The sequence below is a fragment of the Physcomitrium patens genome, chromosome 3 (genome assembly GCF_059467195.1).
Source record: "Physcomitrium patens ecotype Gransden chromosome 3, ASM5946719v1, whole genome shotgun sequence".
NCBI lineage: Eukaryota > Viridiplantae > Streptophyta > Bryopsida > Funariales > Funariaceae > Physcomitrium > Physcomitrium patens.
In genome coordinates this window covers 60,498-88,102 of record NC_143412.1, presented here as the reverse complement: position 1 = coordinate 88,102, position 27,605 = coordinate 60,498, and the positions used below count along the sequence as shown (strand labels likewise).

Genomic DNA, 27,605 nt, shown 5'->3' with positions numbered 1-27,605 from the left:
CTATCACAGACGGAGTTGGCGGAGTTACGGAAGTACATCGACGAGAATTTAGCCAAGAACTTCATCCGTCATTCAAAATCATCAACTGGAGCATCCATCTTATTTGTGAAGAAGAAAGATGGCTCATTGCGGATGTGCGTGGACTATAGAGGCCTCAATAAGGTAACAAAGAAGAATCGTTACCCGTTATCCTTGATTTCTCGTCTATTAGAATAACTTGGACATGCAAGGAACTTTACAAAAATTGATCTAAGGGGAGCTTACAACCTCGTACGAATCAAGGAAGGAGATGAGTGGAAGACAACATTTCGTACAAGCTATGGCCATTTTGAGTATAAGGTCATGCCCTTTGGTCTTACCAATGCTCCTGCGGTCTTTCAACATATGATGAATGACATTTTCCAAGAGCACCTTGATGATTTTGTTGTCATCTATTTGGATGATATTTTGATATTCTCCAAAAATGAGGAAGAGCATGAAAAGTACGTTCGTTTGGTCTTAGAGAAACTATGCGAGCAAGGACTATAGGCCAAGTTGGAGAAGTGTTTATTTCACCAAATAGAGATGGAGTTTTTGGAGTTCGTTGTGACTACTGAAGGCTTGAAGATGGACCCCAAGAAGGTGGAAGTAATCGTGTCCTGGGAGGTTCCAAAGATGGTTAGAGACTTACAAGGATAAGTTGGAATGGGGACCTCTACTAGAGAAGGCGTTTCAAGATCTGAAGATCGCATTTACTATGGCTCCAATCTTGGTACATCCAGACTTTACAAAGGCCTTTTATTTAGAAACTGATGCTTCGGATTTTGCTTTGGAAGTTGTACTTTCACAAATGAGAGAAGACAAGAAGCTCCATCCGGTTGCATTCTATTCTCGAAAGTTCTCTGCTACTGAAATCAATTATGAGATCCATGATAAGGAACTTCTTGTTATAATAGATTCTTTCCAAGAATGGCGTCACTTTCTTCAAGGAGCTGCACACCCAGTGACCGTATACACAGATCACAAGAATTTGGAGTATTTCATGTCGACTCGAGTTCTAAATTGACATCAAGCTCGATGGAGTATGTTGCTATCTAGGTTCAATTTTCTTATCACTTATCAACTTGGAATGCAGCAAGGACTTTCTGATGCCTTATCGAGGAGATCATATCTTATACTAAAGGCTCGAGAAGCAGCGTTTGATCAACAATGTGCGACATTATTGAAGCTAGAGTAATTTCGGCTTTGCGCTACTATTGTGCCAATTGATGTTGACTTCCTGAATCATATACGTGCTGCGACCATTGAAGATTCAGTAGCCATTGATATCAAATAACGTGCCAATGACGACAAGTTCAAGGTGGAAGGAGATCTTTTATACTTTGAGGAGTGGTTGTATATCCCAAAAGGACTAGCACGACTCCGAGTTCTTCAATCTCGCCACGATTTTCTAGCTGTGGGACATTTTAGATTCAACAAGACCTTGGAGCTTATTTCTCAATATTTTTGGTGGCTCCAAATGTGGAAGGATGTGAAAGATTTTGTCCTCTCCTGCGACATCTATTCAAGATTCAAGAATCCTCGGCATCGCCCTTATGGACTCCTACAGCCATTGCCGATTCCACGTCGACCATGGTCTTCAGTTTCTATGGACTTCATCACGGACCTGCCATCATCGAACTCATTTGACAGCATCTTTGTCATGGTAGATCGGCTTACAAAGATGGCACACTTTGTCCCTTGCAAGAAGATATCATCTAGTGAAGTCATAGCAAGGCTCTTTCTCGTTAATGTGTATCAATATCATGGACTACCAGATGATATTGTATCAGATCGAGGAACCCAGTTCGTATCAAAGTTTTGGAGATCTCTCTTTGAGATACTGAAGGTGGATATTAATCTTTCTTCGACTTTTCATCCTCAAACTGATGGCCAAACGGAACGGGTGAACCAAGACTTGGAACAATACTTACGATGTAGCATCAACTATCAGCAAGACGATTGGACCACATATCTGCCGCTAGCTGAGTTTGCATATAAAAACACCCTCCATGCGTCGATTCAATACACACCATTCTTTTCCAACTATGGGTATCATCCAAAGCTTGATTTATTGAGTCCGTCAACAAATAACAATCCAGCAGCTGAAGGACTTACAAAACAACTATCAGAGCTTCAAAATACGTTGAAGCTTCAATTACAATCCACTGAAGAATCCTATAAGGCGTCTGTAAATAGATTTCGAAATCAAGAACCTACTTTCAAAATTGGAGATAAAGCATGGCTTTTTCGACGGAATATCAAGACCAAGCGACCATGTAATAAGTTGGACTATCGAAGATTGGGACCATTTATCATCCAAAAGCAAATCAATCCAGTGGCGTACCGTTTGGAATTACCGGCTTCTATAAAGGTACATCCAGTCTTTCATGTTTATCTGTTGGAGCCTTATCGAGAGTCGTCTTTTCTTGGAAGAGTGTAATGTCTGCCACCTGATATTGAGATTGAGAACTACGAGGAATACGAGGTTGTAAAGGTGCTGAATTCACAGCGAAGGTGGGGCAAGTTGGAGTATCTTGTTCATTGGTGCGGCTACGATATTAATGAGCGAACGTGGGAGCCAGCTGAAAATCTCGCCAATGTGTGGCAAAAGGTACATGAGTTTCATCAACAACATCCTCATAAACCTAAGTCGGTTCGACGATAGCTTTCTTCTAAAGCTTGCTCACCCAAGAATATAAGAAAGGGGGAGAGCACCACCAAAATTTGCAGTTGATATAGTTATTTTTTCCAAGATAAAGTAGAATTTTTTCAGTAGCCATAGTTTGGTCTTCTGATATGGATAGCCAAGAGATAGATACTATGCCAGTTAGATTATCTCAACCAACTAGCTCACAAAGGCGACCCCGAGACGAAGAACTGCCTACACCACGACAACGACAGAGGATACCGAGTAACCGATCACTGGTGATTGTATTTGAGTTCGAGCCTACTTACGATGGTCAGCTAGAAGATATTTTTGCAAGACAATTTCATAATGATGACACGAAAGTTCATGCTTGATCAGAAGTCAAACGAGTGGGCCACTACCATTGACTTCAAGGGCCAATGAACCACTTGCCTCATGAACAATAGTTGGAGTTCATAGCAGACGTTATGCAACAGATCTTCATTTTCTTGAATTGGTACTGATTAACAACAATATTGTTTCTCAGAGACCTCAAAGTTAAAGGAGGGGGTACTGTTAGGGACATAGTCCTTAGAACCTTCTAGAGACAAGTTTTTAGAACCTTCTAGAAGCAAGTCCCTGGAACCTTCTAGAAGCTTCTTAGTTGGTAGAAGATGTTAGGAACATAGTCCTTAGAACCTTTTAGAGACAAGTTTCTAGAATCTTCTAGAAGCAAGTCTCTGAAACCTTCTAGAAGCTTCCTAGTTGGTAGAAGTTGCTTGAGAAGCTTCCTAAATAGGAGTATATATTGGAATCGAGGCTGAAGAGTTCTTCAGTCTCGACAACACATCTCTTGGAGCTCTAGCTCACCTCTCTGGTGTTGTTCTTGTATTCATCTGATTAATCTAGTTCTTGCCAATTCTTCTTGAACTTCTTGTTAGATCTCGAGTCTGTATTTCTGTGTCCGTGACATTAAGTTTAATGCAATAATGTTTTTTTTTAAAAAAAAAAAACCGTAAAAAAATTAAAGGATTAGAATCATGAAAATGCTCCAATTCTATACCTAATACTTTTATTATGATTAAAAATGATTTTTCTTATTGTAATAGTCATATTTTGTTGATTTCATAAACCATATTTTAAACCTATTGACCATATTTGAAAGATCAAATTGGCAAAGACACAAACTGGAAGAAGATGGATAAACTTGTAGAATCTGTGTAAAAAAAAAATGACAAAATAGGAGAAAGTATGTATATTCAAAGAAGAAATAGAATGGCTATTGCAAAAGGCTAGAAAACATAAGACTCTTGAAACTAGACTAAAAGCAAGAAAGGAGTTGATAAGAGTGAAGAAGGCCTCACTTTTACCTCTATATATACTACTTAACTAAGAAATATGTGACAACATGCTATAGGACCTCTAATACGCATCCAACTTGTAGGACACATGTCTAATTTGTAAGGCAAGTTTCCTAGGTGTGCGCCATATGTCCAACTTGTATTACAAGTAGTCAAACATGTCGACATGTGGCCTTCTTATTGGCCAAGTTTTCAACCTACCAATCACTTATAAACATGTATAAAGGCAAAACAGTGTCTATGAAGCTTCTAAGAAGCTTTCTTCAAGATACTATCATATTTATCTCCTTTGACTTACTTCTACCTATTCTTATTATATAGATAATTATCAAGATAAATATGTATGTCTTTAGCACAAATATATGTAAAAATTATTTTTTTCAAGTTTACTATTAATTTTTCTTACTCTACTTACCTAATTATACAACATACACAACATACAAATATAAATAAATATTAGTGTGTGCCAAATAATATTAGTGGTAAACAATAATGATATAAGAAGTAGTATATAAATATAAATCTATATGTTGAAATGATAATTGTGAATGTTTTAATTTTACCTATATTTTACTTCACAACATTTAATTTCTTTAAATTAAGAACTGCAGTTTTATTTACTTAGAACAAATTCTCAATTGGCATCATTAACCTCAGCAAATTGACACAACTTGTGTGTTTTGATAAAAATACATGAAGTTTATGGTTTATAACTAAGATTGTATTATTTTCAAAATATTACAATAATAATAATAATAACTTTTCAAAATTTCAGTTTTGATATTTCTAGAATATGAAAAATTTAAGAAAAAATACTTATATGATGGTTTAAGTTTTAAGATGATTTAAATATATATATATATATATGTGTGTATCATCCAATTCGATTTTCTTGGTAAATATAAAAAAAATGGATTTTTTACTATAATTTTTAATTAATACTTAGTTATCTTATTCTTCTCTTTAATTTATAGAATTTTAAAAGACATAACCAAAATAAAATATTATAGAATAAATCACAAAAGTAAGCAGACTCATAATAAAAAAAACATGGGAAACAATGACACGGCCTTATTCTTGACATCATTGTAATTTAAGAGCTATTCAAACATAATTGCACTCAAATTGCCATAGGTTCAAAGCTATGATAATTACCAATTTAAGAAAGAAAAAAGAAAACTATACATTATGTGTAATTTTAAAATGAAAATATTTATTGTATAAATTGTAATTGCACTTTACGACACATGTACATCTTAACAATAATTATATATATATATATATATATATATATATACTAATTTTGTATTATTTGGATATTAAAAATTGAAAGCTAGAAAGGCTACAAGACTTCATCACAAAAAGGTAAATTATATGTCATAAGTATTTGAAAAACTAAGATTGGTAGCTCAATTTTGAAGCATCAATGATGCTAACTTGAGCAGTTTTGCAGAATAATAAGGAGATGGATGATAATAAGAAGATGGACGATAAATGGACGGATGACAGATAATGGATGATAGTGAGTGTGGATGATAATAAGAGGATGATTATCACACTCGCTGGGGCTCTTTCTGTGCTCTCCTGCGGGGAACGAACGATCCCATGTTCTATTACTAGCAGGGGAACAAGGGCATAGGACCCTTCCGAAATCCTTAAACCCTAATGGACGATCAATGACCTATCCCCGTACCCCAAAATTAGGCTGGGAAGCAGGCGAGGCAGAGGAAGGAACACTAGTGCATTTCTTGCTGCTACTGCTGCTGCGGTGTCGGCGGAGAAGGAGAGTGGATTTGCATCAGGTGATCCCTCTTCTCCTCTCCTCTCCTCTCCCGCCTTCACCTCTCGTCCTTCCTCTTCTTCTGCTTCTATCTCTGTGTCTCACTCCCCCGGTCACTCCTTTCACCGAACTTGACCCGAATTGGATCATGGTTTGGTTTCAGTGTGAGAGTTGCGGTGAGAACCTGAAGAAGCCCAAGCTTCAAGGTCACTTCCGTGGCTGTGCTGCTCGGAAGGTGCTTCTCTTTCTTCCTTCCTCCCTCATGCAGCCCGGGACTTCTTTTCAATGCCCTCTCATAATTTATGAGATTGTAGCGCAACATCTGCAATCGCATTTGATTTCTTCATGGAATTTGTTCTCACCTGCGTATATTTTGTTCTGCTCGTAGTTATCTTGTATCGACTGTGGGGTTGTCTTCGACCAGCAAAGCGTCCAAGTGCATACCTCTTGCGTTACGGAAACTGTAAGAATCTAGTTGCACTTGCTTTCTATTTCAATTTATTTAAAAATAATAATGTAAACTGCTATTGTGGATTGCGCAAGTAGCATCAGAGCTGCTGCATTGATAGCTTCCTCTATACCTTTGCTCTTTTGGATTTCAGTCCCTTCCGACCAAATTGTGGTGGGATCTCAACAAGTAAAGTCTTACACCAAACATGTTCATCTGAAAGATCTTCCACCAGTTCGCTCTACTAGGTTGTTGTAAAGGACTGGAAAGGAGATGTCCTGAGTCACATACGTTTTTAGCAAGGTATTGAGTGCGGATAACTGCAGGAGAAGTATGGACCGAAAGATGGTAGTAATGGTTCTGCTCAAAAACCCAAAAGTTCACAAGCGGTCAAAGCTGGCGAAGTGGACCTAAGCATCGGATTGTCCACTAGTCCTCCTTGGAACTGCAGGTTTAAATCTCTCTTTTTACTTCCTGAATTTCACTGCTTTTCTTTCAGCCGCTGCTGTTAATATTGAGAATTTAAGACTCACAAAGTTGTCGATTGGAAACGTCTTGCCTCTTCAAGTTTTCAAATTTAGTTGTAAGTGTTCATTCAATTTGTTTTTAGTTAGTTGGAATCGGTCCAGATAAAAGGCTCGTACGTGCCTATTTGCGTTTCTTAGATTTCTTTTTGTGGAAGTTAGCTGACATGAGATTTTCTAATTAGCTAGTTTTTGCTTCTACATGTGAATGTAGTTTATGTAAAGTTAATGCCACAAGCTACGAGACATTAGAGGGGCACTCTCAGGGGAAAAAGCACCGCGCTAAGGCTAAGGCTGCACAAGCAAAGATCAAGGCAGAAACTGAGCAGGACTGTACTACACCAAATTCGCAATCAAATGGCTCTGTATCCAAAGCAGCATCGGAAACAAATGATTTTAAACCAGTTGTAAATGGTAATTTGTTACCTAGTGCCGAAGGGAAGGAGCAGAATCCTAAGAAGCGAAGAAAAGGTAATTATGTTATAACCGTAAGTTACGGGTAGGTTTGAATCACTTGGCCGATCTGGTGTGTGGCTGGAAGTGTTGTGAGAAAATCAGAAATTGCAAACGTGAGGAGTAATAAGTCCAGTATTTAAGCAAGTATCATCATGCCGCTGAAAATTTCCTAAATCTTTAAATTCTTAACCTTGTTCACTAAGCAGTCACGTGTTTGTTTCTTCAACTTATTGTTTCTGATGCAGTAGTGTTGTGATTTCTATGCAACGCACAGTTCTTGTCGTTAATGAAAGAGAAAAGGAAGTAGCTATACTAAAAAAGAAGGATGGGAATGGTGATGTAGTCGTGGATGCCGTGGTGAAGGAAGATGCAAGTATCAAGAATGGTGATGGGAACAAGTCAGAGGTTAAGGATTCTGCTGCAGGTACAGTCCGCAATGGCAAACCTATCAAATGGAAAAAGCTTGCAACCAAAGCCCTTTTGAAGGTAAATGTGCCCTTGGAAACCATCGCTTTTTGTTCTTGTTTTTTTTGTAGGAACTGAAAACAGTTCGAGCATCTCAATGTGTCTTATGTTGCAGCTCGAATTGGATCCTCACATGTTAGGATCTGACTGCCTCCGAGTGCGCTTTAATAACTTCCCAGTATCACGTGTGACCGTGGTGTTAAGAACTATTCGTTGAATCTGCAGGTTTCAGATAAACGTATGAAAATAAAGGAGTTGATGAAAGAGCTCCTACCATCGGATACATCGGTAGCAGAGGAATCGGACAAGAAGGCGCTAGAAAAACAGCTGATTACAACGGTACTTTTCTTGTTATTGTCTACTTTCGTATTCGTCTGCTCCTCGTTATATTCTTGCTATCTGTCTCTTGTTGAGCATGCTATTATAGTCAGCTTTTCCGAGTTAGATTGCATTTACTTGGTCCTCCTGCTGAAGCACTTCTTTTTTTTTGAACAACTTGATGCCTCTTGCTATTGGAATTTAACTTTAATTATGCGTCTGGTTATACTTGGTGCAGTTGAGTGCCTCCTCCAAATTTGAGGTGAATGGAAAATGGGTTACTCTGGTAAAAGAATTGTAGTGGATACTGTTGAAAGGCTCTGGCTTCAATCAACCGGACTTTGGATGCTAGTTATCCGAAGTATGCAGTTATTCCTTGTTATTCCTTGATGGCATTAGAGCGTTGTAGGTGTGCTGGAGGCGGGAGGGTTTTGGTTAGTTTTCTTTTTTGAGGATTTATATCAGGATGGTACAAGCTCTTTTTTTCTACACCTGAAAGTAATTGTCATACGGAACCAGGTAAAAACATTCTATGAGAAATCACATTTTTGGAATTGGTGCTATAATTTAAGAGGAATATGATGGTATTCAGTCCTTGTACTGGTCCTAATTCCTTCATTCGTACATTTTGTAGGCTACGGTCCCATTACACAAGAATGCATTTATGGACTAAGAATTTATACGGTTCCGTTTGTGAATGATTTGGTATATTACTGGGACCCAAACGAGTCCTTCCACACAAGGGGACTAAGAGTGGTTCAAGTTGTATGTTAACGCGTCTAAATGTAAACGTGATCTTGAAATGGTTTTCAGAACTATATTCTGTGAGATCGATTACATCCTAAAATTAGGCGTCCAAGTACATTTTCTTGAGCATTTTCCACATGAAGTTAATATATGTAGTTCTCCATGCCTAGTCTTCTTTCACTTCATTTACTTTGTGATACTGTATTACAGTTCATTTCCTTTACAAGATATTTAATGGATAGCTTTTAAATGGGTTAGGTCACCAATATCTAGACGAGCCTTCTGTAACCAGTATTCGGATTGTTTTGACCATTTTGAAGGTAGGTTTCAAGATCACAACTAGAATAGGCCTATACTTAGATCACTATTGCAATCAATGATGTATCTTTTTCCATAACTCAGTGCTTAGACTATATTGTCTACTTAAGGCCTCGAAAGGAAGTGATAGTGCTCTTTCTATTAAGTAGACGTAAAAACTAAGCAAGCCTTTAGTTATGTTTGGCATTGAAAAACCAAGACATTAACAGTGTTCCTTGGCCTATGACTGTAGTGACTTTATGTAAGTATGGCTAGATCTTAGATGTAAGAAACTTAGATCTTGTGCCTCTTCAAATTAAGAATTGTTGTTGATCTTTCTAATAATCTAAATACCACTAGGTGTTCGTCTCTCTCATAGTTGTCATGTATTTAGTTTAGTCTTCTCCTTATTGGAAGTTAGACATTACTTAGTAAAGCGTGTTTTCACCAACAAAAACAATAAACTTAACCAAAAGTAATGAATGTGTCTAAGTGATTAACAAGATTGTATTTTAGCAACTGTGAAGTTTAAGAATAACATGCGATGAAACAGTGAATTGATAGAAGAAACTACAGAAGAGTGACAAACATGGATGAATACAAATGACAAATTCAATAAGTTATGCATTGGTTTAGAATGCAGATTCTTGATTACACTACTATGAAAAAACTTCGGAGCTCTACTGGGTTGATATTGATTGCTGTCTCTCCGCATCCTCCTAGCGCTATTAGAATCCAATGCTTTCTGTGTGCCTCGTTCATCCCTTGCGGCTCCTCGTTCTCCTCCAGACCATCTGTGATGCACTGAACACAGTTGCAATCTTGTCCCGCAACCAAGCTTACAATGGTTCATTTTTTGCTTTGATTAAAGTTGGACTTGTGTGCGGTGATGCTATTTGCGTTTGATGTTTGTTCTTAATGCTCTGTGCATGTAGAGTTGTATGAGGTGGCAAAATTAGCTCTGTAGCGTTTTTGATGATATCATCTTGGTTATTCCAAATGAATAAAATATGTAATATCTTGTGAACTTCATTGCAAAACAAAACATAAAGCAAAAGCAATGTGCATCACTCTAGCACATATAATGAACATAAATGAGATTGTCAAAGAGGGCTTGACAATTCATGTTTAATTTTATGCTATTGGGATACAGATTCTATTTACCTGTGTTTTCTTTTGATGTTGAGCTTATGATAGCTTGTTTCAATTTAAGCAGTGCGTACTGACTTAAAAATCACAAATTTTTAAAATCTGAAAAATGCAAATTCTTTTTTTCAGTAATTTGAATTAGTAAACATACTTTTATTGTAAACATTTTACAATAATAGTCATTATGTTTTTATTAAAATTTAAAATTGATATATCTCCCTGTATTTGTATATTTACATATATATATATATGCATCCATGATTTTCCTGCCAGTCATGATTTTGAATTGTACAATATGTAAATATTAGTGTACAGAATTTTTTTCTTTATGGCATTTAATGTCATAAATATTGTAAAGTTTTTGGTATTGTGAGATTCATAATCCGTAACAAAAGAATCAGAAATACAGCATCTATTTATATATATATATATATATATATATATAAACAGTGTTTTATTTATGTTATATTATATTTATATAATTTTGCCTCTAATTCAATGGATTATATCACAAACTTTCCCCGGTTCTTCGTTTTAACACCTCATTAACGGTTGAGAATTGGCTGAGACAATGGCACATCTTTGCTTTAGAAAAAGACGATTGATAGTTGAAAAATGATTAGCAGAAGGCAAAAAGAAAAAGGTTTTAGTAACAGTATCAACAGAGAAGTGAATAAAAGAGGAAGTGTATGTATGGACTAGGTTTAGGGCTGAGTCCCCCACCTTCACCCCCACCCGCACCCAGTGAGAGTGGTAGCAGCAGAGCTCACTTAGCTGCACGCACTTCCCTTGAGAGTGAGGGGACGACCAGGAGCGGGGTCTTCGTCGTCGTCGTCGTCGCTCGGTCCCAACTGAGCAGCTCATAGCCCCCCCCCCCCTCCATCCCTGCCACGGCTGCTGTTGAGCTTGCTTGCTGAGTGCCCCTCCCCTTCCGCTGCTGCTGCTCTTCGTATATGTACATTTGTCCGTATCTCGTTTCTGGAGCGTTCTGAGGTGCTTCTCGTTTCACATGCACCTCTTGCATTTCATCTGCCTCTTCGCCCTGTTTCCTCCTCTCCCCATGCCCCTCTTTCTTCATTCCCCTCTACCTGCACTACTGCTGCCATGTAAGTCACCTTCCTCCACATTTCTTCCTCGCATTCCCTCTCCTCTCCGTTTTGCAACCCTAAAAATCCCTTCTTTCTCGCTCAACTCCTGAGTTAGGTCATCATATCTCGTGGTGTTCTCTTCTCGTCTAATGTCTGGGATTTTTTTGTTGTTTTTAGGTGTTTTCTTCCGCTTGCGTCATGCTTGATTCCCCACTGGTAGCATCGTTGCATCATCAATAGCGAAGCCACGGGACTCCACGAGCTGATTGAGTGCGCAGATCCCCTCTGATTGCGGCTGACCGAGTATGGTGGGTTCCGGCAACAAGACTGCGAATGCAGAGAGTTCGAACGAACCCTCTGTTTCGTCCAAGGATGGCAGCCTCATGGCGATGGGTCGTCCTGCCAGTGTGGAAACTGTGACAAGTAATTTTCAGAAAGGTGCAGCGTTAGAGAATGAGAGGCGGCATTTGTTTTGGGAGACCCAGCCCGTCGGCAATTACCAGGATGGTTTGGGCGAGGGTCCGATTGAACCTGCGCAACCTGTCTCCGAGGTCCGCCAGGAGCCCTATAACCTTCCTAGCACATACGAATGGTCCACGTGCGATCTCAAAGACGAACAGACTATAAAGGAGGTTTATACCCTATTGACTAATAACTACGTAGAGGACGATGATAACATGTTTCGGTTTGACTACTCGGTCGCATTTTTGCGGTGGGCGCTCACTCCTCCAGGCTACTTTCCGAGTTGGCATATAGGCGTTCGTGCTAAGAGCTCAAAGAAACTTGTTGCTTTCATCACGGGAATTCCTGCAAGGATTCGTTCGCATGAAACGGTCGTGCCAATGGCGGAAATCAACTTCTTATGTGTGCACAAGAAACTCAGATCAAAACGGCTTGCCCCTGTATTGATTAAAGAGGTCACGAGGCGGGTTCACTTGGAGAATATGTGGCAGGCAGCATACACGGCGGGTGTGGTTCTTCCTACTCCTATTGCCACTTGCCAGTACTGGCACAGGCCTTTGAATCCCAAGAAACTAATTGAAGTGGGGTTCTCGAGGTTGGCACCTCGCATGACGATGAGTCGGACTATTAAACTCTATCGATTACCTGAGGAGGCAACTACTCCAGGATTCAGACCTATGGAACGAAGGGATGTTGTGGCAGTGACGAAGCTTTTGCAGACCTATCTTGCGCAGTTCCAGGTCGCTCCACATTTTTCCGAGGACGATGTTGAATATCTGCTCCTTCCCATCGACAACGTCATCAATAGCTTTGTTGTGGAGAATTCAGAGACTCATGAAATCACAGATTTTGGTAGTTTTTACGCACTTCCGTCCACTATTATTGGAAATCAGAATTATTCGTTGCTGAAGGCAGCATACTCCTACTACAATGTGGCTACGTCGATTCCGCTTCTACAACTCATGAACGACGTCCTTGTCATGGCCAAGCAGAGGGATTACGACGTGTTCAATGCACTAGATGTCATGCACAACGAGACATTTCTGAAGGAGTTGAAATTTGGGCCTGGTGATGGTCAGCTACATTATTACCTTTACAACTACCGACTTCGAGCACCGCTGAAACCTACTGAGATGGGGCTAGTGCTTCTGTAGTTGTCCTATGCAGATATCGTTTCAGTTGCTGCCGATACCGTCAACCCTATCCTTGATTTATTAACGTTGGTTCACCTAGCACTTAATCCTGATCTGGTAGCCAAGAAATGTAGACTACACAATGGTTTGAGTATTTTGTTGTTTTCATTTAATGTGTTGTCAGTGATGGAGGTTCCTTATTGCACATGCTAGTCTTAGAGTGAGAGATTAGAAGTATTAGGGCGTCTGATAGAGCATGGATATCATACATCTCAGATAGTTTAAAAGCAGGTCGCCTTCTGGTATTGCCGTCCGTGTCTACTGTTGTGAAATGCGAATCTAGCCTCAGGCTTGAGTGGCGGCATATTTTAGACGGCCGAATTTGCTTGTCTGCGTCTAAAAGTTTTCCGAGCTAGTGCACCTGACCAGGACAGTGGTATGTAGTTTTGATAACATTGTGGATCAACGGCTTGTTGGATGCTAAAACATTGGGGATTATGTTAGAATTGGTAGTGCGTATACGATCAACTAAGAGATTCATGCTTGGACTCTTTCCTCAGATTTATGCGAACTTTACAAATATGCTATCACTGCAGCCCCAGTTCTTACTGGCAGCCTTGCTGTAATCAACTTGTGTGTTACTAACTAGTATTGACGGCTTAAGAAGTGTTCCAAACTTAGAATTCGTAGTTATTCCATGCTCCACTAAGCGCTCAAATCCCTTAAATGACCATGTTCGTTCAAGTGTCACGTCGGAGGTATAATTTTTTCGTATCTCATCTTCATTCTTTAAAACTTACTGAAATTGTGTGTTTTTCACTCTTCATTACTATTGCCTATTTGAGAATGAGTGAAACTTCAATATCTGACTTTCTTTTTCTTTTTCTCTGGCTCTTGAACGAAATACAAAAGAATGATGACTCACGTTTTTGGAATGCAGGTGAAAATATGATTCCATAGAATCTAAAATGATTTGTATGAAATTATTCATCACAACCAAACACAACCAAACATGGACAAGTACACCCACGATGGATAAGAGAATTAAATTAAAGTCTTGAAGTAAATCCAAAACAAACAATTTGAAAATTGATAAAAAAGTTTACATCAGAAATTTATGTACAATAGTTATACTTTGTTATTTGTATACCATTTTAAAATAAGAACTGCAAAATGATACTTTTTTTAAAAAAAATCGTAAATTATATTTTTGCCAAACATCCATGTTTAATAGCTACAATTCTATTGTCTTTCTTTAAACCAAGAAAAAAAACAGACTTATTTGATATTTGAAATCATTATGTTTATTTATAAAAAGCTCTACCTTACATTGTTTACATTTATTTATTTTTATTTTAAAGTCCTTCAGATGATTATTTTTATGATTTTTACCTAATACGAAATTACAAATTATAAAAATTTAGTAATTCCAAAGCGTCTTGAATAAAAACTAAATACAAAGTTCTACCAATTGGATTATTAATAAAATTTGCAACCTACCATAAAGTCAACAGGATTTTATTTTATTTTTAATTTGTAAACATTACAGAATTTTGTTGGTTTCCTAAAAAAAAGATGTCTCTAACTTATTAAAAAATCTCAAATTAATATTTATAGATTTTAACTAAATAAACAACCACGTAAATTGTTTGTATTGTAAAATGCAAATACAATACTATGTTGTACTTTAAATCACAAGTACATGTAAACCAATGACACACTTAAAAAAGAATAGATAATTATTTTACTACAATTACAATGCATATAATTTAATGCTATGTGCATGAAGAACCTAATACTTCTATAATATATTTAATATTTTTTGATAGCAATGATGTAAAATTAAATGACTTATAATGGTTTTTAACAATTTCAAAAAATAAATGCTTTTTATAACAAAGGTCCCTAAATCCTATATGCGGTTGGAGGATCAATGCATGAAATCATAGAAGTCTATTGTGACTCTTGGCCCGACGATGACGGATGGTGAATGTCTCCTCTTCATAGAGAAGATGTTGCAAGTCCATCTGACAAGTTGTTGCTAGATGAGCAAAGATACGAATACACACAGTTCACAAAAATACTTGAAGCCCATGGTTGCCAATGCTCAAGCACTCTGAAGGACTCTCTGTTTCATGTGTGAGGATGAAAAGCAATTACCACATCCTGAGAGGGGGTGTGGTAACTCCCACGCAATTTAGGGACCACGTACTCCTAAACAAGTTGCAATTGAATGGACTTTGAAGAGTATCATGGCAGCATTCCTCCCTTGTAGCCATGAACGGGTGCTTTCCCTATCATGTCCTCAGCGAAAATAACTGTCCGCAACTCGAGCAGAACATGCATGCTACTTTGCTCTAAAGAGAGGAATGTTTTGGTGGCATTGTTTCTTGGCCCATTTGTTGGTGTGATATATTTTTCGATTCCCCGCTGCAATTTCTTCCTTCTGCCGTGAAGTCTTCTAAGGTATCCACGCTTGTCTTGTTTCAAATTGGTAGACTTTTTCTACCTCGAATGTGGCGCTGAAGATCAGAACACAGATAATTATTCCATAATATGGTCTCCACATAATGCTTTCGTGTCAACTGGAAAAATCGGGAGCAACCTGAAAGTCCTCTGGTCAGAGATGCAGACTCTTCGCTACTTCAGTGGTGAATCTCGTGCCAAGAATTGCTTCACAATTCCCGAAAATCCAAGGCAAGTTTACAGTATGAGAGCATGATTCTACCACGGAAGCTGCGACAACTCCATGACTCTGCCGAGCTTCCAGTTAGTCTTGGATTCTACAATATTCGAGAATGTCTAAATATTAAGTGTATAAGATACAGTTCTACGAGAGGTGACATTCCAGATTGGGGATAGGAACGAAACGTCGCTTTGCCTCGTGCAAGATGCCAGTGGTACTGCACCTTTCATCTCTGCTCTTGCCCTTCGAGGAACTGATAGATTGATGGTGAATGAGCATATTTTGGACTGGTTGAATAAAAACCAGACAGTGACCATGCAGACCCGTTTCTTAAGGTGCTCACACAGCTCTTCAAGGTGCTAACAGGCTCTAGGGCATCTAAAACGAAAGACTAAAAGACCTCTTCTCATGTTCAAGGAGACCAACAAAAGTCATTCCTCTATAGAAGATTTGTAAATATTCGAAAATTGTCATATTCGCCTGTCAATTATTCTTGATATAATAATGTTTGCAATCTTAGCAAAATTGCTAGTTCATTTTGAAGTACTTGTGTCGTAGGTTTCGTGTACTTGTTTGTGAAAGTCCCTGAGAATCTGCGTTACTTAGGCTGGCCTGTTGCCGTGATCTTGGCTTGAAGCACAGACTGATACAACAGCGATAGATACTTGAAAAGAACATATGTATTGAATTTCTGGTGTAACATGCGTAATGGAAATGACGATGCCACAGAAGTCGTATCAGCTGTCGACACACAGGAAACTGTTGGTTATGATGGTGATGATACTGCAGTTATGGAGTCAGGAACCATTGTGGAGTGGACAGAGATGTTAATGGAAAGATTTGCCAAAAAAGCTAACTCAAAATAGCTCTACACCACCGTAACTCCATTATCAATGTTCCATTACAATTAGAAATCGAGAAAGATACGTTACAATGCTAAACTTCAAATGTTGATTATCCATGTGCTTGTGCAGCAAATGAACACTGTACTCCCAGCGTTGCTGCAAGATTATCTGCCGCCTCCTGGAAGAGAAACACATTTATCAGAACAGACCCATCTCTGGAAGTGGTAGGAGTGGGAATCACTCCAGCAAAGCCTGTAGATCCTTCAATGGGACTATTTCTACCTCCATACGTTGGTACCCCGAACCCAAAATCTAGCTCATAAATTGGGAAAAACCTCCAAAACGTTGGCTGCAGATTGTGTGTAGTGATCCTCTGTCGAGACCACGCAAGGTTTGAAGCTCCTGTGACCTCAATATAATCCACAACCGACCTCACATACTCATCCGTAACGCCAGACACAGAATCATGGATAAGCTGAGCAAGATGACCCAGAGGCCTGTCCAAGACATCCCCCACTGTACAGTCCGATCTCCTAGCAAAAACGCAGTTACCGAAGTAGTTCAAAGGAAAATCTTTTATCCTCTTTCTTGCATCGACAACGGTGAAAATGGTGGTGGTGTCTTCCCTGCTCAATCCTCTGGCTTTGGTGACGAGCTTCCACAGATGAGCTGAAATGCACTCGCCAGAGGTAAATGCGCCTGAAGCTTGTTTCTTAAGTTGCTTTATATCTTTTTCGGAGAGTATAAACTCCACTTTCTTGCAGGGCTTTTTTTCATCTACTTCAGAATCTGCCACGGACTCTTGCTCCTCAGGCTTCGCAGACAGCAACTCAAATCCAGTAGGAACTTCGCCGAGCGGCTGCGGTGGTACTCGAGCTGCCAGCAAATGGCGTCTGAATTTGAACGCAGGATTGGGAACTTTAGAATTTCATATTCGAGTACAGGGAAGATAAACTGTTGAGACGGCGCTTGCAAATGTGATTTTTGTCCAACGGTATCAACAGGAGAGGGGACACAAGTACTGACCTGAACAACAAAATTGGTCCTGAACTGAGCCCACTGTTCAACAATTCTAGCTACACATGATTCTGGTAAAGGTGAGGATTCAAACCCAAAAACCTCACCGATGGTCAGGAAGAGAGGTGATGGGTAGCCCTCTTGCCAATTCAGACCACGCCTTCAAGAAAGTCATGCCCGCGAAACCATCACAAACCATATGATACCAATTCACCGCCAACGCTATCGACTGGCACTTGAAAGATGTGACCTGATCCAACCACACATCAAAGATTCATAATCCTCGAAGTTTAAGTGCTATCAACCACCAATTTCCGTCCCTACTCACAAGACAGACTGTTCTAGGATTGTGAGACAGAATAAAATCGTATCTTTTTCATGAATTCTAAAAGCAAGGTCTTGTTCCACGGCGCATCTACAAGATTGCATTGAATACAAGCTGCTGAGGCAACCGGCAACAAATGTAGAGACCCAAAGTCTTTCATTCAGAAATGTGCTTCGATTGCTGTGTGCTTAGGGCTTGGAGACTAGGGTTTACGATAACAAAGAATGGAAGAAGAGTAGCTCACCTGGATGACAAGAGGAGGAATCTCTTCATACTCGTCCAGAGAATGAAATCCCATGCTCCTCAGACCTGCGGCCTCCATACCCGACAGCATTACACAACCTTCGAAGCCCCCAATCTCTTCCAAAGTCTCCTCCACAACCGCCTCCGTGAAAAATGCTCCCGCGTCATTGCACAGCACCTCTTCCAATCCATCTTCCCCCTTGGTGAAACGCCCAGCGAAGGGATAGTACTCCACCAAAGTCTTCCGCAACGACTCTTTCAAGCTCGCAACTACCGTCTGCAAGTCCAAATTCGCCGGTGCCGCATACAACAGAATCGCGGGCGTGAAAATCCGCGTCTCATTACGATCCAGATTGGTAAGCGCGAGATGCCGCTCATCTGGCGCAGTGGGCGATGCAGGACATATCAACACAGTGTGCGAGGATTTGATGGTTGGTGATTTCCACGATCCCATCCTGACTAACTAACAACTAAAGTGCAGCTGAACCCGAGAATACAATTCTGTAGTGACGCTGCACCATCAACAATCATCCAAGCAATCTCATGCACATCAATTACATTATATCCAACATCACGACCGCGATTGGTCTTTCACGCCCCTCAGTTGCCTCTGAGTGACTTCATCCAAGTTTGATGATTTCCTTCGGAGAGAATCATTGGCACGAACCACTGAAAGATTCCACTTTGGATGATTAAGGCTTTTCGTCAATGGCGTCCACTTTTGTCCAGTGATGACGTCACATGACGGATAATTCATTAGATATTCTCCGTGTTGGCTTGACCCGAACTTGTTTAATTACCGCTTTTCCTCAGCATTGTAGCATGACGTATGAGCAGGTTTAGGGGTTTAGGTAAGTTTCGGGCAAAGCGCTTCAGAATCACCGTCGGTGAACAGGAGAACTGAATCCGAGACATACGGACCTCGTTGTTGTGAGATAATCGAGTGACGCTTCTTGGATGCTGGGCATAGCACCAAGATAGGATCGAAAAGGGTATCCCCGAAGCAGATGACGTAGTTTCCTCTCCACTCATCACGATGGCACTCGTGATTCCTCATTCTGACCATTTAACACTGAGTCTCCAAATTGTATAACTTGAACATGTTTTCAATTGCTGAGAGATCTTGCACTAGGTAATGGTCATGGCGCATGGTTTCGTATTGAATTCTGCTGTCTTTGTGCGCTTCTAGAGGGTGCGGTAGACTTGAAATTGATAACAGAATGAAATACAATTTTTTGAGAACATGAGCTGAGCGGTAGGAAGATGAAGAGGGCATGTGCGCAGATTTCGTGACGAACACATTGTGCGCTCTTTTGCAGGTACAAATTCGTGAGGAACAGAGGATCTGTTAAATCAATCAATGCCGGTCGAAGTTCAGCACCGGCATGTCCAGCTCTCGGAGCTCAAAGTTTTCTACAGAGAAGCCGGCGACCCAAGCAAACCTACCATGGTGCTACTCCACGGGTTTCCCACGTCGTCGCACATGTTCCGACGCCTGATCCCGCTGCTGGCTTCTGAGATGCACGTCGTGGCCCCCGATCTGCCTGGGTTCGGCTTCACCGAGTCGCCCCCTGCAACAAACTTCACCTACTCATTCGATCACCTGGCCAACACGGTGGAAGAATTGATCCAGCATCTGCGAATCACCCGTTTCTTCGTGTACATCATGGACTACGGCGCTCCGACGGGATTGCGTCTCATGGAGTCTCATCCCGAGCGCATCCTCGGTTTGGTTGTGCAGAACGGAAACGCGTATGAGGAAGGGCTTACCCCCTTCTGGGTTCCCCTTCGCAAGTCAGTGCCACAGCCATGTAAAACTCATCTTTTAATACTGTAGGATATGTCTGCTCACATGATTGTTGTTCTAACGTGACTTATCCTCTTTTGTTCTCTGGTCGTTTTGGACAAGTACAGGATGTGGAAGAACAGAACTCCAGAAACAGAGGCACCCTTGCGAGAGTTTCTCACTTTGGAGGCGACGCAATGGCAGTACGTCACGGGCATGAAAGATGTGAGCAAAATCTCGCCGGACAACTGGGTGAACGACATGTTCTTCCTGCAGCAATCAGGACATGATCAGATCCAACTCGATCTCTTCTACGACTACCAAAGCAACCTTCCGCGCTACCCGGGCTTCCACACCACATTCCGGAAGCACCAGTTTCCAGCTCTCATTGTGTGGGGCCAGAACGATCCAATTTTTGGGGTGGAGGGAGCGAAGGCGTATCTGAGAGATCTGCCGCATGCGGAGCTTGTGTTGCTGGATAGTGGGCATTTTGTTCTGGAAGACCACCTTGAGGAAGTAGCTGCCCACATGGTTCGCTTCGTCAAGGCAGTTACCGATAAGTAGTAGTGAGTGAAACATGCTGAACCCCGTGTTGGGGAGGTGAGGATATATGGATCGTAATACAAGTTATTAAGTTCGTTTCGGGCATATTCATACGTTAGTTATGTAGGTCCTGGGCAGTTTGTGTTGCTCATAGTATGACTGATGTTGCAAGTTAAGCTCCTATCATTGCGAGTGAGTTGATGATGAAAGTTTTGTAATTTTGTGTTGTGATCAACCATTAGTAGAGATATTTTATTAAATTCGAATTTTCTATTTGTAATACAAAAGGGGTTTGCACATGAGTTGGCTTCTCAATCTTGCCAGCTGTGCACCGCCGTTCATGTGAGTGGACAGTGTGCTATTCATATAGTGAAGATTACAATGTTAGACTGAGTTTCAGCATGCTCGACTTTCCTGAAGATATTCTCAAAAAAATCAACAAACCTTTACCAGGACTGAAAAACAATGATTATGTCGAACTACATGCTTTTCATCTCCTTTTCTACTTCCAATTTCTATTTAAATTAAACTAAACAAATGAACTTCTTTCATGTTTCTTACCCCCTTTGAACCCAAGAAAAATGTAAGGTTGTTAAAGTGCAACATAGTAAAAAAAAAAAAAAATCTAATTCCCCTTTATTACATACAGAACAATGGATGTAGAAAATTATTCTTTCTTTAAGTAAAGCTGAATACAAATGAACACAAAATTAATAAACTACAATTACATGTTTGATACTACAAGTTAAAAAAATGCATTAACAATAAGAAAGTAGCTTTGTCCTTCTAACTCCAAAACTTTACATTTTAGCAAATAAATCCAAACTTTATATTTGGTCTGCTACTTTGTTGAATTAATAGAGAGAGAGTGAGAGAGAGATTTGTCTTTGTCCATGTCTTCACTTTCTTTTCTTGTTCTTATGATTATTTTAAAGAATTTATTTTACGGTGCAGCCCTTACTCACCCAGACAGATGGATGGATGACTCTTTTCTTTTCCTATTTCCTTTTGTTTTTTTGGTGTGTGAGGCTTATTAGCTGGGCAATTGCATTGGATGGCTGTTCTCACATGGAGCCATTAAGAGCATCATGATTCACATTTTGAATGGGGGTCACACCAACAATGGGAGGCTGCAACAGTAGGTGGCCACTGGCCATCTTTGTGGGAGGTATGTGCATTTATCTATACAATATTGATAAAGTTGTTTATGGGGATTGTAGTGCATTTATTATCTATCTATCTTTCTATACTTGTGTGAACTTGACATTGCATGCCAATGCATCCTATTCCTGTTGATGGGATGAGAATACTATATCTCTTAAGGAGTCAAGTTGGAAAACTTTGGATTTTACATTTTAATGCAAAGCATTTTTGTATTTTGATTTGATTTCCGGTATTTTTGAAGGCATTGAATTCATTCTATGTTATGATTTCCCCTTTCTATTCATTGAAAATTTTACTTATATTTTATGTTTTGATTTCTTTGATTTGTTTGTTTGTCTGTCTCTGCATCTAAGCATATTATTACAACAGAAATATTATAAAAAAAAAGAATACTGAAATCATCAAAACTTAATTCATCTTGAAAAGCATGTAACTGTAGTTCATAATCACTGCTAATGATATGTTAAAGGTTTTACTACATATGTATGTAAAGAAAAAAGTTAAACATAGCTTCACTGCTTCCTGTGTTGCAAGAATAGATATCATGTGTTCTTCTTCAATAGTTTATTTTTTATTTTTTTATTTTTTTTAAAAAAAAAACATAATTGTTTCAGATGATTACAACACTAATCAATGCATTAAAATGGCCAATAGGAAAATCATGATTCTTAGTGTATTGTGCATAACTTGTATTTCTGTAAACAATCACTTTGAAGATAAATGATATTTTATAACTGCATAGTATGTGACCTAATCAACTCATTTAACTGTTAAAGAATGTACAAAAGTTATGTATTATAAAATAGATTTTTACATATGTTTCTTAAATATGTTTTACATAAAAATAATGGCATTAGTGTCTGTCAGATATTTTGTCTTATTTTGTTACAATAGAGCATGTTTTCTCAAGAATATATATATATATATATATATATATATAAAGATACTCATCAATTTTCATAAATGTAAATTAAATTTCAGCCTTGATTATGAATTAACAAACAGATAATTTTCAAAAAAATAAATATTAAATTCATCTTTGATGTATGAATATTTTTTATGTTTTAAAATCAAAATCTTATAGTTGCTTTGATATATTACATACCAATTTTTGCTTCTATCATTACTGATAAATTTAAATTGATTGATTCCATGTGCAAATATAGATTATCTATTTTAGTTTTTTCTTTTTACTTTCATATCTACTTGGTCTGGTTATTAATTATCAATTGAAACCTTGATAATACATGATGATGGGTTTTTTTTTTTTTTTTTTTTTTTTTTTTGTTTGTTTGTTTAAGTTTGTTAAATTTGTGGTGTTATTTCGTCCTCGTTATTTCTTTTTTTTATTGAATAAATATACCCTTTTTTATTATGAATTCGTGGTAAAAAAAATATAAATTTATTTTTTATTTTTTAAAAATTTAGAACTCTTTTAAAAAATAAAATCAACATAAATATTTTTATTGTAATTAGTATGATAATACTAATTGATGTGGTGTGTAGACACACAGGCATCTGTTACTAATTTCATCAATTTTAAATTCAGACATACACACATTTAAACATTTATATCTCTATAAATTACAAGTAAATAAATAAGTAAAACTACTTGCATCAAAATTACATCATCAGTTCAATCAACACAAAAATATAAAAATATAAAACAATTCATATTATTAACAATGTGGTTATTTGTTTTGATATTTGGCCTTTTGTCTTAATTCATTGTATTTTGTTTCTTTTGAGGTTTCAAAATTGTGCAATCACATTTTAGTTACAACCAATTATTTTCATTCATTAATGCAACCATTATAGTACAGATATGCATGACTTCACTATTGTCATAGTATTTTGCAATCCAATTGTGCTCCAATTTTATAACTGGTGGTTTACAAATCTTGCTCTTTCTTATAACTTTTTGCATAAAATTCCATACTATAATGAACACTCTCACATTCAATAATAATCTTGTCTTGTGTTTCAAAAACACCACACTGAAATAGAAAAAAGAAAAACAAAAGTAAATATAAGCTTGATTGGGCAAATAAAGAATTGTTAAATGAATCCACTATCAAATAATTCACTATGCAAATTTTGAATTATTTTAAAAATCATACCATTTCCACAAAATAAAAACTTCTAAAAAACACTTTGCTTTTCACAATTAATTACACAGACATCGACAATAGTTTATTCTATTTCTCATATCAAAATAGTCCAAACAATGTTCTATGTGTTTTATTGGTGGAGTAAAAAAACACAACAAATTTTGCTTTCATTTATGACTTCTACCAATGAGTGCCATGGCACACTCAATCCTAATTAAGCATGGTCAACCATACTATAAACAACAAAAAACCTCCCTTTACTTTTGCTTGAAACTTTGATCTCAAAATCAAGTTTGACAATTACAAGAATCAAGCATTTGGCAAGGAGGAGAGCAATAGTTCTTCTTTGTTCCATACTCAAAAAGAAATTTTGGAATGCACAAAGCATTTCAAGTTAATGTGATAGAACACTAATCTCAAGCTTTATCTCTGTAAAACCACGCTTCCATAGCAAAAAAGGGACCAAACATATGACATTAAATAAGAAGAAGAAGAAGGCATGAAAATTTATTTATAGCAAGTAGGGTTCTAATGATTTGGATGTTATGTACTTGTGTATTCACAAGTAGGAGTACTGCAGGGAATGTTTGCAACAGAAACATTTTAAATAGAGATTCCATTTTCCACATGAATCTTAAACTAAGTCCAATACTGTAAAGTAGATTTAATACTATTTATGCTAGGATATTATTATGGTGCTGTAAATATGTCTAAAAGAACAACGTATCATACTGGAGTCAATTTGTCATGGTTGTTGTATTATTTGCTTTAGAAAAATTTAATATCTATTTTTATTTGTTTAATTTATTTTAATATTATTTTATAAATTTAAAAGTTTTAGGATTTAGGATTTAGGATTACATATGTGTTCAAAAAAAATTGACATACTTTTTTTGAGTTTTTGAGTTAAACTATCTCCTCCATTTTCGAGAGTTGTGATTCCAATGGTGCAATAAAATTGGTCTGTGCCTTTTCCATTTGGTAGATATAAATACTTTGATTTTTGAAGATAGAGTTAAATTTTTTATTTTTAAGGAATTTCAACATTTTAAAGTGATATATCTCCTTATTTTAGAATATTGTGAATATAGTGGTGTATGTAGTTTTTCTAAAAAATATACAATTTGGATGATGTAAAGGTTTTAATAATAGACTTTGGGATTGATAAATTCTTATATTTTTGTAATTTTGAAATTTGTAGGTAGTTACCTCCCTACCTCCTCTCTCTTCTTCTTCCCTTCAAATTTTGAGGATTGTAATTTTAATAGTGTAATAAAATTTACTTATGCTTATTTTATTTGAAAGATATTAAGGATTTGACTTTGTACATTTAATGTTGATTTTGAAATCCTTGGATTGAAGAACTCATTATTTTCAAATTTTGAATAAACTTACTCCTCATAATTAAGGCATAGAGAATCCATTGATGGTTTTAGATTTTTCTAAAAATACATATTTTTTTGAAATGTGCATAAATTAACTTTTGATGTATGTATAGAGCTGACTTTTGTAGCAACTTGACTTTAGTGTTTTGTTTTGTTTTAATACGTTGTAGGGCCGTAGATGGATATTCTAAAATAGTATGATATATTTTATTTAGACTATATATAAATAAGTTTTATATAGATGAAAGTTGAATTATTATAATTTCATCCATTCATTTGTTATGATTATGATGTTTGACAATTAAGTAAGTTATTATTTCAAAATATCCTTTAAATACCTAAAAAGTGGTATATTTTATTTTGAATAGATAAAGAGTTAGTGTTTAGGATTTAGAATTTATAATTATAAGGGTGTGCCTAATTTTTGGATCCTAGTATTTTTAAATTTCGAATTCATCAACCTATTTCATTCATGGTATCTATAATTTTAATGGTATAATTATTTTCATGTACAAGTTCATAGTTTGGGACATACAGCTACTTTGACTTGGATTTTAAAATTTTGGCTTTTGCCATACAAAGATTTTTTAAATTTTTGACAAGCCTATTGGGATCATTTAGAGGTTGTCTATTATAAATATATACTTGAAGTTTTTAAAAGTGCATATAATTATAGATATTAAGTATTTGACTATTTTGACTTATGAATTTACTTTGCATATTGATAGAAATTTTAAAGTTTGATTTGACATATCCTTCTATTTTAAAGATCTAAGATCCTAGTGGTGGATTTGAAATCTTATACATATTTTTTAATATTAAGATATTAGGCATTTGACTTGATACAATTTTCTATTGATTTTTTTAATACTTTGTCTTTTTGAAATTTTAATTTGACCTCCCTTCTTCCCTATTTTTCATACTTTTGATTCTAATGATATGTTTAAAATCTTCAGTTTATAATTTAGGAGATATAAAGTTTTTAAAATAATAAAATTTGTCTTTAGTCAATATATAAAAAATAAATCTAAAAAATATATAATAAATACATAGAAAATTTTGAATACTATAATAATATATTAAATAATTTATATAGATATGTATCTTTTTTTGGTTATAAAATATCAAATTTATGCTACTTTTTGAATATTATATATATATATATATATATATATATATATGACTTAAAATTATATTATCTATGTTCTAAGCCTTTATAATGGATTGTACATAGTTATGCCAATTTGCAACATACTCTTGGATGAAGTGGTGAGCTTCTCCAATACAATCTTTATGTACTCTATCTTTCTTCTAATATGCACTACTATTGGTCTTCTTTAATATCATTCCATCCACACGTCTACTTACCATCCTACTATGAACAAATCATTGTGTATTGTAAAAAAATTCAAGATGAGATGACAAATACTTTTATTACCTTGCTTCCAACCATCATAGAGAAATTACTTGCTTATAGCAATACTTGTTGACTAACTTGGACACTTCTCAATTCCCTTGCTTGTTGAAGTTTTTGCTCCATATACTTGCTACTCCATCCTATTGTTTGTCTAATAAACATTAAAGCACTTTTGACTTAAATAGAAGGTGCATATGAATTTCTTCCATAAATCTCATTAGCCAAAATTATTAAATGACTATGGCATATTAGGTTTTAGGATTTAGGGTTTAGAGTTATATAAAGTAAAATAAACCCCCAATCTTGGAAGTCTATCCTAATTTATAACAATTTTAATTATTTTAAGTTCTAATAAGTTCTTATTAGCTTTTGATTAAATGTTGAAGAAATCATCTAACCTTCTAAGTATGAACTAATATAAATCTTTTGAATAGATGACTCATTCTCGCTCACCACTATTAATTTAGATATGAATTGATTACATTAAATTTCCTCCACCACTATCTAGCAAATTCAATTCATACTCAATCAACTAATAATACCAACATTATAACTTGAACAATTCACAACAACACCTACACAAGGCTGTCAGTTAACTCACAAAATTTCATAATTGAAAGACAATATAGAACTGATTTGTATTAACCCAATTTTTGAATTCAATAGTGAAGATATCTCACACTTCATTGGTTGCATGGACCTTCAGGCACCCTTCACTTGCGTTTTGATTTGCACCTGGCAATCTGGAAGTACATCTTGAACTGTTCTCTTCTGACATCTTTCATTCCTTCATCAGCCCTGATATTGCCCTTGAGAGAATTTAGAATTGACACTAGCCACCACTTAAGCACACACGCCTTGCGTAGTCAATGCCAATGATACTCACTCCAATCGAAACTTACACTTTTGTCAACGTTGCAATATGAACTTCACTGCCTACTACAGTCCGAGCGGAAGAGGGAAATGCCGCTGCTAGTGTTAGTCTTCCATCGTTGACGCTGCCACGCAACGCTCCTGCTCGGAAGGAATAACTTCTGTGTGTGATGGGAGCTGTCAATCGACTAACCCACCAGCAATATGACGTTGTACTGCATGATCTTACTCAGTTGTTGGTCATTAACGAAAGGAAAAAAAAAAAAAAAAAAAAAAAAAAAAAATCTTTGGGACTTCTGCATTAGATCTAACAAATACCAAAAGCAACACGACAA

At 37.0% G+C, this 27,605-nt stretch overlaps 4 protein-coding genes and 2 long non-coding RNA genes across 9 annotated transcripts; 4 read left to right on the top strand and 2 right to left on the bottom strand.

The window, feature by feature from the left end:
- The first annotated feature begins 5,754 nt into the window (after positions 1-5,754).
- LOC112279456 (uncharacterized) lies at positions 5,755-8,625 on the top strand. 2 transcript variants are annotated; one of them, XM_024513913.3, is made up of 7 exons: positions 5,755-6,023; positions 6,177-6,251; positions 6,563-6,687; positions 6,975-7,231; positions 7,560-7,702; positions 7,907-8,020; positions 8,238-8,625. In XM_024513913.3, the coding sequence occupies exons 1-7, from the start codon at positions 5,937-5,939 to the stop codon at positions 8,298-8,300; spliced, it is 864 nt and encodes a 287-aa protein (XP_024369681.1). In that variant the 5' UTR covers positions 5,755-5,936; the 3' UTR covers positions 8,301-8,625. The 2 variants fall into 2 exon arrangements, with proteins under 2 accessions (XP_024369681.1, XP_024369679.1); XM_024513911.3 differs by having other exon boundaries at positions 7,491-7,702.
- A 671-nt stretch (positions 8,626-9,296) lies between these two features.
- LOC141045263 (uncharacterized) lies at positions 9,297-11,044 on the bottom strand. Its single transcript, XR_016501940.1, has 3 exons — positions 10,916-11,044; positions 10,208-10,294; positions 9,297-9,966 (listed from the first exon to the last, which is right to left on the bottom strand). It is a non-coding gene; the product is annotated as an uncharacterized LOC141045263 (long non-coding RNA).
- Positions 11,045-11,049: 5 nt separating this feature from the next.
- On the top strand, positions 11,050-13,526 carry LOC112280325 (glycylpeptide N-tetradecanoyltransferase 1). Of its 2 annotated transcripts, none has more exons than XM_090248457.1 (2): positions 11,050-11,185; positions 11,458-13,526. In XM_090248457.1, exon 2 carries the CDS (start codon positions 11,586-11,588, stop codon positions 12,894-12,896), a length of 1,311 nt encoding a protein of 436 aa, XP_090104583.1. In that variant the 5' UTR covers positions 11,050-11,185; positions 11,458-11,585; the 3' UTR covers positions 12,897-13,526. The 2 variants fall into 2 exon arrangements, with proteins under 2 accessions (XP_090104583.1, XP_024371461.1); XM_024515693.3 differs by having other exon boundaries at positions 11,153-11,298.
- A 2,108-nt stretch (positions 13,527-15,634) lies between these two features.
- On the top strand, positions 15,635-18,129 carry LOC141045264 (uncharacterized). 2 transcript variants are annotated; one of them, XR_012217274.1, is made up of 2 exons: positions 15,635-15,775; positions 16,536-18,129. It is a non-coding gene; the product is annotated as an uncharacterized LOC141045264 (long non-coding RNA). The 2 variants fall into 2 exon arrangements; XR_016501939.1 differs by lacking the exon at positions 15,635-15,775 and adding an exon at positions 15,876-16,013.
- On the bottom strand, positions 15,659-18,445 carry LOC112280237 (hydroxycinnamoyltransferase). Its single transcript, XM_090248456.1, has 5 exons — positions 17,993-18,445; positions 17,531-17,673; positions 16,742-17,299; positions 16,494-16,584; positions 15,659-16,302 (listed from the first exon to the last, which is right to left on the bottom strand). The coding sequence occupies exons 1-5, from the start codon at positions 18,443-18,445 to the stop codon at positions 16,090-16,092; spliced, it is 1,458 nt and encodes a 485-aa protein (XP_090104582.1). The 3' UTR covers positions 15,659-16,089.
- A 906-nt stretch (positions 18,446-19,351) lies between these two features.
- Positions 19,352-20,666, top strand: LOC112280238 (putative hydrolase YNR064C). Its single transcript, XM_024515491.3, has 2 exons — positions 19,352-19,785; positions 19,906-20,666. Exons 1-2 carry the CDS (start codon positions 19,352-19,354, stop codon positions 20,339-20,341), a joined length of 870 nt encoding a protein of 289 aa, XP_024371259.1. The 3' UTR covers positions 20,342-20,666.
- The last annotated feature ends 6,939 nt before the right edge of the window (positions 20,667-27,605 follow it).